Source organism: Populus nigra, chromosome 8 (assembly GCF_951802175.1).
Source record: "Populus nigra chromosome 8, ddPopNigr1.1, whole genome shotgun sequence".
Taxonomy (NCBI): domain Eukaryota; kingdom Viridiplantae; phylum Streptophyta; class Magnoliopsida; order Malpighiales; family Salicaceae; genus Populus; species Populus nigra.
In genome coordinates this window covers 1,472,546-1,486,429 of record NC_084859.1, presented here as the reverse complement: position 1 = coordinate 1,486,429, position 13,884 = coordinate 1,472,546, and the positions used below count along the sequence as shown (strand labels likewise).

Genomic DNA, 13,884 nt, shown 5'->3' with positions numbered 1-13,884 from the left:
CTTTTAAAAAAATGAATCATACTAAGTTCATATATAACTATTAAAAAAGTAATGGTTAGTTTTATCTTGAAAACAATGGTCTAATTGAAAAAATATCAAATATTATTTAAATAATTTTACTAAAGTCTATCATATTATTAAAAAAAAACCTTATAAGCTCAAAATGATAAAGCTATTTTTTAATAAAAAAAAAGAGAGAGAAATGGTAGACATGCTTGGGCTGTATATATTAGCCCGTGTGTCTAGCCCAAAATAATAAAGTCCAGGCACGCTTCAAGCTTGGGGTGGAAGGCCAGGTTTGTACGCTTGAATTTTTTTTTTTTTTTTAAAGATAGACATGTAGCCCATTCCTGCATAATTTTTTAAATACCATCAATAACATTGTTCTCATGTCATTTGTCTACAGCATTTTGTGACCATTGAAGCTTATTCTGGTGCGAAAAAAATTAGGGTTTAAGTTTTTAGATTTTAAAAGATTAAATCTCAATTATTTTTATTTAAAAACATAGAAAAACCATTATATATACTTCCAAAACCCTATTTTTAATCTCAAAACACATTTTAATTTGACAAAAAAACTCAAAATCAAATCATATTATTATTTTTAACCTTAATCTACCTTGTTGGACCTCAATAAAGTTAGAAATCACATTCATCAATTTCACTTTTTAAAAATAAATCTAAAATTATTAAAATTATAATTATTGATGGCTAAAATTTAACTACTCAAGAGCTTTCCTCATTTTTTTTTTCTATAGACGTTTTCTTTTTTCTAGACTTGAAAAATATATGGAAAGACCAAACCATAAAATCAAAGAATAAGGACTAGATATGTAAAATGTGAAATTTTAAGGACTAAATTGAACATTTCGACATCATTTAAACAATAAACACAAGTAAAGTTTTTTTTTTTGGAAATTTCAATTTCAATCTTGATTCTTGAATTTTAGTTTTTTTTTAAAAATCAAATTATTTTTTATAAAATTAATCGATAATTAAACATTAGAATATTTGATGAACACAAATAAAGTTTAAAAAATAAAACAAAAATAGACGGAAAGTTATGGGGCCAAGAAAGAAAAAGTCTATTATAAACATCTACAATAAAATAAAATGAGAGAGGAGCTATAGTAGATTAACGGTAAAATTGTCAAATTTTTTATTTTTTATTTTTTTATATTTTATAATTATAATAAAAAATATTGTATTTGAATTCTAATAATTAATAATATTGTTTTTAAACAAAAAATCACGCAGTGAGGGTAATGGGCTAGTTTAGTAAAATACTGGACTCCTTAATTTAGAGTATTACAACTCAATCGCTAATTAATATTAACAAGCATGAACATCCAAAGTTAGCAAAATTATACTTGAGAAAGCTAGAAAGGTTAGTGGGTATGGCCAAAACAAATCTAAAGAACAGCTAATAATAGCCATCCTCATAAAATAGCTCAAGACTTCCCGCCATTTTCGCTGCCCTCCTCCTCCCCGAAAGATGGTGGGTTGGCACTGCTTCAGGCCATTGCACCACTTTTGTACCCTTCTCATTATCATCCATTTTCTCCATTCTCCGATCCCTACATCTATCTTCCTCCTTGCTTCTCTTCTCAAGGTAACTATGCGTGGTTTATTATTAATAACCTCACCACTTTGATAGCTATCTTTTTAATGTAATGGTGAAACTTATATTTTTTTATTTTCTTTTTATGATCTAATGCTTAGGGTATCCTCAACTAGCTTTCATGCAACGCGAATAGGAATTTTCTTGATCGGATCTTAAGTAGGACAGCCATATCCGAACTCGAGCTGGATTTTGTTTTTGGTTGTGAGTTACGAGAGATTGATATGCTCTTAGTTTATTCTTCGTTGTTTCACCTTGGGAAAGTTGATCCACAAACTTGGATTCCATGGAAGATGAAAAAAGCTGGGACATGAATAATTACTATGTTAGATTAGCATGGTTAAGAGAATTTTTATATATTTTAAGGAAAAATTAGATGTGTTTTAGCTGACTTCAATTAATTATCAATTAGAATAAATTAAGCCTATAGTGTTATACTGCTAGCTCTTGTTAATTTAATAGTGATATGGTGTGATTAATAAGTATATATCACTTCTGTGACAGGACAAATAAAACTATAGTGTTTATATGAAATTTGAAAGATTAAGAGATAACTTCTAATTTATGAAAATGCTTTAAAACTAGCGAGTGTTTGTTTTTGTATTATAACTTGCTTTTTAAATTGATTGTTGCCCGAAAAAATATAAAATTAATATTTTTAGATGTTTTTGGATAGTTTTCATGCACTAATATCAATAATAAATTTTATTTAAAAAAATATAATTTCGATGTATTCTCAATTAAAAAAAACTTGTATTACAATACCAAACACGCAATAAGTTCAGGTGCTTCCATCTTAGTTTTGTCTAGAATAAATACCAATTTGGCATCAATGATAATGTAAACGTTGGACTTTATGTAGAGGATTCTTATAGTGGAACATCCATGGTATGTGAAGGAAGTTGAGTAATCTTTTGGCTACTCTAGCAGATTGATGTTTTGTGGTTTGTGTCATGTTTGTTCTTTTGTCTTTAATGTCTTTATGTGCATGCATGGTGTTAGTAAGTGGTTGTGTAGGTTATGTACATGTTTTTGTTCTTTAATCTGATTCTTTTGCTTCTCCTCATCTTTCTTTCCCTGGCAGGGGAAGATTCCTGGGGTCAACCTATGGAGACTGCAATCTCTGCATAATGCATTTGATATGGGCTCAAGTCAGAACACTGTGTTTCCATATTTTCTGACTGCTTATGATGCTCGTTCCTTCTGCAAAGCAATGAGTTTCACAAGCTTTGTGATGTAGATGCAAGTTATATTTGCATGGATTAAGGAACTATAACATAGACTCGATTCATCTCAGGGGGCTGGCTATCTACAATATAACGTTAGCATCTGATTGATTAAATTTGGGTATAGTTTTGGCAAATATAGGAGGGCCCTTGAGAATCTGGTGTTTGCAAAGTTAACAAGACAGAATGAGTACAGAAACCAATGTTCCTCGGAAGGCTCAATCCACTGCAATTCAGTCTTCTAAAGAATCTGTTTTTTTGCATGGGGAATTGGACATATGGATCTTAGAGGCTAAATCTCTTCCAAATATGGATCTAGCTTCAGAAAATATGAGAAAATGTTTTACTATGTGTGGATCTTACTCACCACTTTGTGGACACAAACCCATGACACATTCAGGCAAACATTCAATCATTACTAGTGATCCCTACGTGTCTGTTTGCCTTGCAGGGGCAACAGTAGCCCAGACTAGAGTGATTGCCAATTGCGAGAACCCTTTGTGGGATGAGCATTTCTGTGTCCCAGTTGCCCACCCTGTTGTCAAAGTAGAGTTTCATGTCAAGGACAATGATTTTCTTGGGGCACAACTTATTGGAGTAGTGGAAATACCAGTTGAGAAAATCGTCTCTGGAAATACTATGAATGATTGGTTTCCTATCATTTGCACTTCTGGAACTTGCCTGAAACCTTACCCTGAGTTGCATTTTTCCATTCAATTCAAGCCAGTTGAAGACAATCCTTTATACAAAGATGGTGTCGGTGATGGACCGGAATACAAAGGAGTTCCCAATACATATTTTCCACTCCGGAGAGGAGGGTCAGTGACACTTTACCAAGATGCTCATGTACCTGATGCTGTGCTACCTAAAATTACCCTGGATGATGGGAAAGTTTTTCAGCATAGTAGTTGTTGGGAAGACATATGCCATGCTATCTTAGAAGCTCACAACCTGATATATATTGTGGGGTGGTCAGTGTACCACCGTATCAAGCTGGTGAGGGAGCCAACAAAGCCATTGCCAGCGGGAGGTGAGCTTACTCTGGGAGAGTTGTTAAAGTACAAGTCAGAAGAAGGGGTCCGTGTGGTTATGCTACTATGGGACGATAAAACTTCACATGACACATTCTGTCTGAAAACGGTAAGCACTTCCAAAACCTTAATAAACATTGCAGTGTATGTTAACAATTTATTAGTTGTTTTTCTATGCAACTTGAAAGCATAGTTACTAAACCTCATCTAACTCAATAAGTCATCCTAGTAACCCGCTGATCAAGAACTTGGCCCAAACCAAGTTTGTTTTTGAATCATTTTGGACATATAGCTGGTCAAACCCAAGTGACTCGGGCAGGTTGGTTGACCCTGAGTGAGACCCTGACTGGGTCAACTCTAAGATTTTTTTTACTATTGGCACCTTTTTTTTTTTTTTTTTAATCCAGTAGTTGATAATTATGACTAGTAGTTAACAGGCTATTATCAAGTTCCAAAATCATACTTTGGATAGGCATGGATTATGTCTACATACACATATTATATATACATCCATTTTAAAAATATTATGTGGGTTTAAATCCAGGATGGTGTCATGCAAACTCATGATGAAGAAACCAAGAAATTTTTCAAACATTCTAGTGTCCATTGCGTGCTTGCACCTCGTTATGGAAGCAATAAGCTTAGCGTTTTCAAGCAACAGGTGTGACCAATTCCATATCTTATCTGTTCTAACTGTGCTGGGCCTATGATTTTGTTCTCTGATATGACTTATCATTCTAGTCCAGGTTGTGGGAACGCTTTTTAGCCACCATCAGAAGTGCGTGATTCTTGATACTCAATCTTCTGGGAACAACCGAAAAATTACTTCTTTCATTGGTGGCTTGGATTTATGTGATGGCAGATATGACACTCCTGAACATAGGCTCTTTCGTGATCTTCACACAGTTTTTGAAAATGATTTTCACAATCCTACATTTCCTGTAAGTTTTTACTATACATATCTAGAAATATTTACATGGACGATCTTTGTTCATACAGCATCTCAGCTTATTTTGGCACATATCATCCGTTCAAGTGCCTTTTGTATTGAAAAAGACACTAATTTAATGTTTTTTTTAGAATGTTGTTGATGGTTTTGATATAAAGATGTGAAAATTATTAAAAATCACCTGAAAAAATATCAATGTCTTTTCAGACAAAAAGAATTTTGACAACACTTTTAATCACATTAATTACCAAACACATACTAAATCATTTCGTAAATCTGCTATCCGAATATTTGCACACTGCTATGTATTGATTTAAGATATGAACGCTAGGAATATCTTTGACCTGCTAGGACAATTGTTCGCATCCTCAACTTGCTGTTTATATCATGAGGTACACTGCAGTATGTTGTTATCGAATATGTATAATGGCATGAAACACTTGTTGTGTGTAATCCAATCCGCAAGTCTCTACAGATTTATCGGCGAAGTGCTTTGTGGGATGTTAATTCTGGTTTTTGGAAGGCTGACTAAGATAAATATAAGCACATGTTAACTTTATTTTGCTATCTTTCTCGCCAATTCATAAAGGGAAAAGAAAAACTCTTAAATGAAGAAACATTTTATATACAGTTTAACATTTTCTTGCAGATGGTGTTTGCACTTTAACATTTCTGGTTTCTTTTTTATACTTTGTGTTTTGCAAACTAAAAATGATTTTACTCAAGTCTGAGAGATATGCCTATGTACAATGTATACTACTCCAATTATTTTTTTAAGTTGTGATGAGTAGAGGTAATTACTGATTGCCTGGGAGCATATTTGGATTAGAATTGAAGAAAATTGTGGCATGCATGTTGATTGGAATGACTTTAACATGATTGATTTAGATTCTCCATTTGAAGATTAGTATTTTTTTATGGCACAAAATATAGGCGTAACTTGATGTTCACCTCGATGACTAACCTATTGGGAAAAAGATTAATGCAGTTGTCTTCATGGTATCAACTGGTGCATAGCTAAAACAAAATCCCAGAAATGGGATTGGCCTACAGGATTTGTTTTATAAGATTTTTCATTTAAAAATGGACAGTACTTTAGATTTACTGCAAAACCATCTAGTTGGATGGTTTTTGCCTAGCTCTCTAGTACTTGATGCAACAGAAGAGATGCTAAAAGGTATCCTTAGTAGCAAACTTGTGGTTCATTTGCACAAAGAAACCAAAAATTTTATAAGAGGTAGAAGTACGGAATTCACAGAGGAGAATTGGTTTAATGGCTTTTCCATTGTGAGTGTCTCCGTGTATGAATATTTGGAAGAGAAGATAGATAGATAGATATCTTGTTCAATGCCATTGCTTAATTTCAAGGAGCATTTTCGTTAAACCATTTATGTCTCGGATGTGTGTGAATTTAGTGAATTTTTTTTTTGTCTTCAGAACAATAAATATAGTCTCATAACCAAAAATCAACCCTGTATTCTTTCAATTTCACAAACTTGTGATCATTCCTACCATTGAGCTTTTCTAAGTGCAGTGCTGCTATTCTTCTTAGCACTGCTGTCAAACTTCACCCAGTTTAGTATGGTAGAAATCATGCCATCTCGTACTATAGCTTGGAATGGGAATAATTCTTAGATAACTTTCTGAGGTTTTGTGTATAATTGGAGTGATGAGATGAGATGGTGAAGGAATTCTCTATTCTTGCTCAAGTATTGATAGTTTTTCTCTGTTATGTTTAGTCTAATACCAAAAGCCCAAGGCAACCATGGCATGACTTGCATTGTAAAATTGAGGGTCCAGCTGCTTATGATATATTGACAAATTTTGAGCAAAGGTGGAAAAAAGCCACAAAATGGCGTAGGATCAAAAAGGTCACTCGTTGGCATGATGATGCCTTGATAAAGCTAGAACGGATTTCATGGATACTCACTCCATCTTCTAGTCCTGATGGTGATAAAATTGTGCATGTCACTGATGAAGGAGATCCTGAGAATTGGCATGTGCAGGTTTGCATTAACTGGTTTTTACTAAATATAATTTGCATGTGTGAGCCCTTTTATTGGAGCCAACGAAAATTAAAATTATTGTTCTCTTTTATAGGTATTCCGATCTATAGATTCAGGATCTGTGAAGGGATTTCCAAAGTCTACTCAAGAAGCTGTGGATCAGGTTAGAACTAGCTTTATGATTAGCCTGCTAATATATATTAGATTTAACCCTTCTCTTGATGAGGGTATACCAGATTTATGTTAGATAAGTTTATGCTTGTAGTTTTAGGTTTATGTGATAACATTCTAGACCTAACCTACTTCAATAACATTGCTCCTTTTTTGCAGAATCTTGTGTGTGGAAAGAATTTGAAAGTAGATAAGAGCATTCATACAGCATATGTAAAAGCAATAAGATCAGCACAACACTTCATATACATAGAGAATCAATATTTTCTTGGATCTTCCTATTATTGGCCATCATACAAAAATGCAGGTACAAAAGGCATGAGGTTGATTTCCTTTCCTAGTCAAATGTGATGAAATTTATTGATTTCTGCTTCAATAGACTATTGCGTTTTGTTAGTGTTCAAGGACAGAAGAAATAGATACCGACGGGACAAAAACATGTGTGGTTGGAGGGATGTAGACAAAGACATAATATAAAGATATCTCTAGGACAATTTTAGAATAAATTTCTGTCCTTTTAAAATAGCAAGATGTGTCTTCTCTGTCTCCAACTTTTCTGTAGCGAAACAGTAACCAAACGCTATCAAATAAATAAAAAACAAACATCTCAGGGAAGACATTATGGTGTTTTTAGCTTCTATATATTACTATTTGGTTGGATATATGACAAGGAAACTTCTGTTTTAACTTCATCCTCTATGACAGGAGCTGATAACTTAGTCCCCATGGAACTAGCACTGAAAATTGCTAGCAAAATCAGAGCAAATGAGCGGTTTTCAGTGTATATAGTAATACCAATGTGGCCAGAGGGTGTTCCAACTAGTGCTCCTGTGCAGGAAATTTTGTATTGGCAGGTTAGATTAATTTTTATTTTGTGAAATAACTATCTCTTACATGGCAAACACTTTCTACCATAATGAAAAACCATCTGTTTCTGCACATCACAAGGTTGTTCTCCAGCTTCATATCATTTGTGCATGGTTAAGTTAGGTCTGCAGCTCGCTCCTGTGTTCTCTCATGCAAAACTCCCCGTTTACTTTTTGCTTGTGTGTGAGCTGTGTCATTTCGGTGATGGAATGGTTTCGAGCCCTAAGTCCTATCTTTCTTAACATGGCAATCAAGCACAATTTTAGGAACTAGAATCTCTACTAATCGTCCCCATCCACGGCAATAGTACAAAAGTAAACCGGGAAAAGAAGAGGTTCCAACTTTATTTTTGCGTTGTGGTGTATTATTTGTTGATGAAAACGTATAAATAACATAGTTGCATATCTATGCGCCTTGCGTTGTGATTTCTGAAGCTAAATGATAATTGAATGACTGCAGGGACAAACAATGGCCATGATGTACAAGATTATTGCAAAAGAACTTGAAAAGGCCGGGCTTTCCTATCGGTATCATCCACAACATTATTTGAACTTTTATTGCCTTGGTAAACGTGAAAATTCTCCACACGATTCTTCAGAGATAAATCAGCAAACTGAAAATCGTTCACTGGTATGGCATATATTCTCAAAACCATATAAAAATTTGTTCTTGGACTCTTAACATGAAGGCACGTGTTAATGTATAATCAATGCTGAAGACGAGTTAGGGCATAACTATCGAAATTTTAAAATTTAGATGTAAATGAAGGGAAAATAAAAAAAGACACCATAAATCAATCTTACCTTATTTCTTTGATAGGCACCAATTTCCAGAGAACATAATTAATTTTCAGATGCTCATCCTTGTTTTGTTAGATAGGCACCGTTGATTTGTTTCTTGCAACTGTAATGTCCGTATGAAATGTAAACTTTGTTTTAGTTCAACTTAACCTGAATCATAGATTTTCTAGTTGAACTTGTGAAGTCAGATAAGATTTAATAAGTATGCAAACAAGCTTTTTATCTTTTATTAGCTGAGGCTATATGTGCCAAGAAAGAAAAGAAAAAATACTATTAAATATCATAAATTTTAAAGCTATTAAAAATTTAAATAATCATTAATTTTAAAGTTCGAAAAAATTAATCCAAATGTGTATAAATTAGCTCGAACATCTATCATAAAAAAAAAAAAAAGCTAATGAATGAAGTGAGGAAAAACAGGACTTAATTGGAAATATAGCAAACATTTTGCCATTTAGTCAGCCTAAATTTTTATCAGAAAACTGGTGTGGTGATGATTGATGCATGAACTGACCATAGAAAGTCATTCTTACATATCCTTATCAGTAAATCTTGGTTTTCTTCACAGGCAGCAGCTCAAAAGTTTCGGAGATTTATGATATATGTACATGCAAAAGGAATGGTAGTTGATGATGAATACGTAATCATGGGATCAGCAAACATTAACCAGAGATCCTTGGATGGTTCAAGGGACACAGAAATCGCTATGGGGGCTTACCAACCGACATACACATGGGCCAGAAAAAACTCTCATCCACATGGACAGGTTTGAAACTTCAGCTCTTATTTTCAGCTATTAAACATGGCAGATGCAGAGAATCAAGAATAGTTAGCATGGGTTTTTTTCATATACACGCAATAAAAATAATAAATTTAAATTTTTTTAAGGAATTTTAAGAATTCTGTTAAATAGATTTAGAGTTGTTTGAGATTTATGCGAAGATTACCTGAAAATTTGAACTTCTTTTTTACTCTGAATATATACTTCAAAGTTAGGTTGTCGCAAACTATAAGCCATCTAATTGTCCGGCCTTGTAATTTACATAAATCACTAGTGAGAAATCTCCTAAATCTTTTTAGAAGAAAGAGATTGTTATATCTTAGAATGTTAGCTCTTTTCTTTTGTATTTAGGTATTTATGTATTGTACTCTTCTCACCTTAAAATACATAGAAAATAAGATGTATAATATTCTATTTATAAGAAAACCTAAAAATTCTATAAATGACAAAAATATCAATTTGCCCCTTAAATAATATCACATATATTATTTTAGGATAATTTTATAAATTTATTCAATTAAGTTTCTATTTGATTTTTCTAGGTCTAGAATTATAATTTCCTATATAATTTATACTTTAGTCCTTGATTTCTAAAACTTATTTACAATCAAGTTATATTTGATTAATCATCTCATTTTAATTTGTGATTAATGGTTCTTATATGTGTCATCCATTAGGTTTCCTAATAAGTTTGCCTAAATATAAATCATAATCCTAAATAAAATAGGAGTAAATAAATTAATTTATTATCAATTTAATAATTGATTGATTTATATTTGAAGATCAAGTACAATGTCTAACAACCAGTAATGATCCCTTAAATATTAGAAAATTCATAAGTTGTTTGATTTAACTTTTTAGTGACTAGTTTCTCAGTTTAATTTTTATCATTTTATCAATAATATTTCGATTTAGACATTATAGCTTGAAGTGTGTGTACTATATCAAATCATGTTTGTTCTTAACACCATAGTCATTGAATCTTTGAATAATATTTAAAACTCTTTACAAATCTCATTCCATCTTACATAAGGATTTACAATCAATGCCATTTAAAAACAAATAAAATATTTTTTTTTAATTTACTAAGAGTGATGAATTATCTCTTGATTAATTGAATATCTTCATATAGTTCATGTTATACTTAATATCTGTCTATTTATTATTCTTGATTAGGACAACGTGTAACAAGATCAAAACATAACACTCTGTATAAGATAACTTAGTGATATTAAGTTTAAGGATCACTTACACAACCGTCACGTGAGCCTTTTCATAGACACATATGATCTCTTTATCTAGAATTCTCATGCGAGTCAATTCAGTGAACATGTCATCTGACAAACATCTACATATTAGTTCTAGGTATCTCTTATATTTTAGTTTATAAGAACAACCGCTTCCTTTCACAAAGGAAAGAACATAACATGTACCTGTCTCAACAGTTTTAATTAATATCTAGTCTTAATAGAGCTTTGACCAGGAACATTTTAGGAACAATATTTTAATACAATAAGAATCTTATATTTATAACAACTTTATAATTTTATTTACAAAATATTTTTTTCCCACAAACTTTATCTTTACTCTAGATTCATTAATCAAATATTTGATGAATATTAAAGATAAATAAGTCTTTATTAATAAATTAAATATATTTATATAAAAAAAGTCAATGTCACTTGTAACTAACTAATTGATTATATGACATATACACTAACACTTTTATATCTATTACCTTTATGGAATTTTTTTTTAATAAGTGGTTCTACATGACATATCTTAGTGGTTAAGACAACAATAAGATGAAGGAAGACAACAATCAAATGATGGGAAAGACTTGGGATAAGATTTTCACTAATTAGAAGTTAGTTGAATGAAAAAGAGGAAGAGAGATAAGTTTTAATAGTGATGATGGTTCTATTCTAAGTATAAGAATAGTTGTTAGACCTAAACCGGAGCATAACTTGATAAAAAAGGTCTAGTCACTAGATTGTTAAATTCATCTAGATCAATTTTTTTTTTCTAAAATGATATTGTTTTATTATTTTAAAAAAAATTTCTTGGTGTTGACCTGATCGGATTTGGATTGAACTTGGCCAAGTCAATATCTTTTGGATTGGTTGGTATTGTGGTAACAATTGTTTTTAAAAGTGTTTTTTTACTTAGAAATGCATCAAAATAATTTTTTTTTATTTTTGATATCAGCACATCAAAACCGATTTAAAATCACCAAAAAAATTAATTTGAAGGAAAAAAAATATAATTTTTTTTAAAATACTTTTAAAACGCAAAAACAAACAGGATCCCAACCATAATCTTAATACGCACTTGCCATATCTTTTTCAAATCCATCACGATCTTGTCTCGAACGAGTGCCATTGAAAGAGGGTAGAGTTAACATAATGTCTTATGTTATTACAATTGCTAATGTTATATTGCTTATCCTCACAATTGATTGCTTGAATATGCAGGTATATGGCTACCGGATGTCTCTCTGGGCAGAGCACTTAGGCATCCTCGAGAAAGCTTTCGACGAGCCACAGAACCTTGAATGCATGAAACTTGTCAACAAGACTTCCAGGCACAACTGGAAAGCATATGTCTCCGAGGAGAGTAAGGAAATGAGGGGAAACTTGATGCAATATCCAATTCAAGTGAGCAAAAGTGGAGAAGTGAGTGCCTTACAAGGTCATGAAACATTTCCTGATGTTGGGGGCAAAGTTCTTGGAGCATCCACCAACCTCCCTGATGTTCTTACCACATAGATATCCAGTTAAAGCTTTGAGGCTATGGAGTTTACCATGAATGACTTAATCTGAATTGTTAAAGTTTGTGCAGATGCAGTGAACGTTCACAAGGGAAGAAGCATGAAACTGGGGATAATGCATGTAACAATATTGTTGAAACATCAAACATGTACACATAAGGTTCTGATTTCTGTGAACACACAAACTTTTAAATTTGGTGTTACATAAGAAAATATTTTTTTTTTACTAATTCAGCCTTATTTTCCATTAAATTTTAATTTAAACAAATAATTATGCAGGATGACTGAAGGTTTTAATTTAAATTTTTTGTTATCAATTAATATTTTAGTAGTTTGAGAGGTGATTTATGGTGCATTCTTTGCTCCTGATTTGCATCGTTTTCTCCTACTTAAGATGAATAATGAAGTACTGGCCTTAAGAGTATGAATGGTGAAATGATCTTCGATTAATGCTAAATTTTAATAATAATTTTCACTAAGTTCTAGTTTAGATAAATAATTACAATTAAATATCTCTTGTTATGTTTAATTAATATTTGATTAGTATGAAGGATGATCGAATATGAATAGAGTAGCTTCAAATTCATGATAAGCTTTTGTAGTATTATATATGGATATGGTAAAAGAAACAGTTTTTTTAATCTTCAATTTAAAAAGTACAGCAAAATTATAAATTTAATTTGTTTGAATTCTAAAACTATAAAAGTCAATCTTATTCCATTAAATATTGTAAAATGAATTGTGATTCCTAAGGAAAAGAAATAATCAATAAATTCTTTGATTTGTTAGATCATTAAGAAGTTTGAATGAATTTTATTACAATTAGTACTTTGAATTATATTTGAATGATACAAAAAGATTATTATTATTATTGAACTATAAGAATTTCAATCATACAATTTTTTTTTAAAAAATAACAATTCAAATAATAAAGATCAAAATCATTATTATTACTATTATTAATAAGTAATATTATTAATATTATCATTATTATCATTATCACAATTATTTTTATGATCAATATTATTACAATAACTATTCTAATTATTATTATTAGTATTAGTAGTAGTTGTAGTAATAGTGTTACTCCCACTACAACTACTATTCATCATCATCATCATTATCATCATTAATTATATTATTATTATTATTATTTTCATCACTACTTTTATTTTATTGTTGTTATAACTACTATTTTCATAACTAACATTATATTTATATTTTTATTTTTATTAGCATCATTAGCAATATAATTATTATTAATATTACCACCACCACCACCATAATCATTATTATTATTATCGAAAAATAAAAATCATGAACTTGATTTGAAAATCATAAATCTTTTGATAAAAGGACCAAAGAAAACAAAAAGAAATTAAAAGAAGAGGGATCAAATTGCAATCATTATTATCATTGAAAAAACAAAAATCATAAACTTGATTTGAAGGATAAAATTGAAAGCCATTAAAACTTTGACAAAAGGAAAAAGAAAAGAAAAAATTAAAAGTAGAAAAACCGAATCGAAAAACATTATATATACAAATTAAAAATCAAGGGTTAAATTGAAAAAAAATAAAACTTTAACAAAATAAAAAATGACAAAAATATATAAATCACTAAAAGGACCGAAATTGAAATAAAAAAAAATCATAAACTTGA

At 31.1% G+C, this 13,884-nt stretch overlaps 1 protein-coding gene across 1 annotated transcript; it reads left to right on the top strand.

Moving 5' to 3' along the window:
- The first annotated feature begins 968 nt into the window (after nt 1–968).
- LOC133701150 (phospholipase D delta-like) lies at nt 969–12,452 on the top strand. Its single transcript, XM_062124971.1, has 11 exons — nt 969–1,612; nt 2,706–3,987; nt 4,423–4,539; nt 4,625–4,819; nt 6,567–6,833; nt 6,928–6,996; nt 7,164–7,311; nt 7,710–7,858; nt 8,331–8,501; nt 9,240–9,437; nt 11,927–12,452. Exons 2-11 carry the CDS (start codon nt 3,034–3,036, stop codon nt 12,218–12,220), a joined length of 2,562 nt encoding a protein of 853 aa, XP_061980955.1. The 5' UTR covers nt 969–1,612; nt 2,706–3,033; the 3' UTR covers nt 12,221–12,452.
- Nucleotides 12,453–13,884: the final 1,432 nt, after the last annotated feature.

Coding starts and splice junctions, on each gene's coding strand:
- LOC133701150 (XM_062124971.1), top strand. CDS start 3,034: ATGAGTACAGAAACCAATGTTCCTCGGAAGGCTCAATCCACTGCAATT. Junction 3,988..4,422: donor ACACATTCTGTCTGAAAACG/GTAAGCACTTCC, acceptor GTTTAAATCCAG/GATGGTGTCATGCAAACTCA. Junction 7,859..8,330: donor AGGAAATTTTGTATTGGCAG/GTTAGATTAATT, acceptor GAATGACTGCAG/GGACAAACAATGGCCATGAT.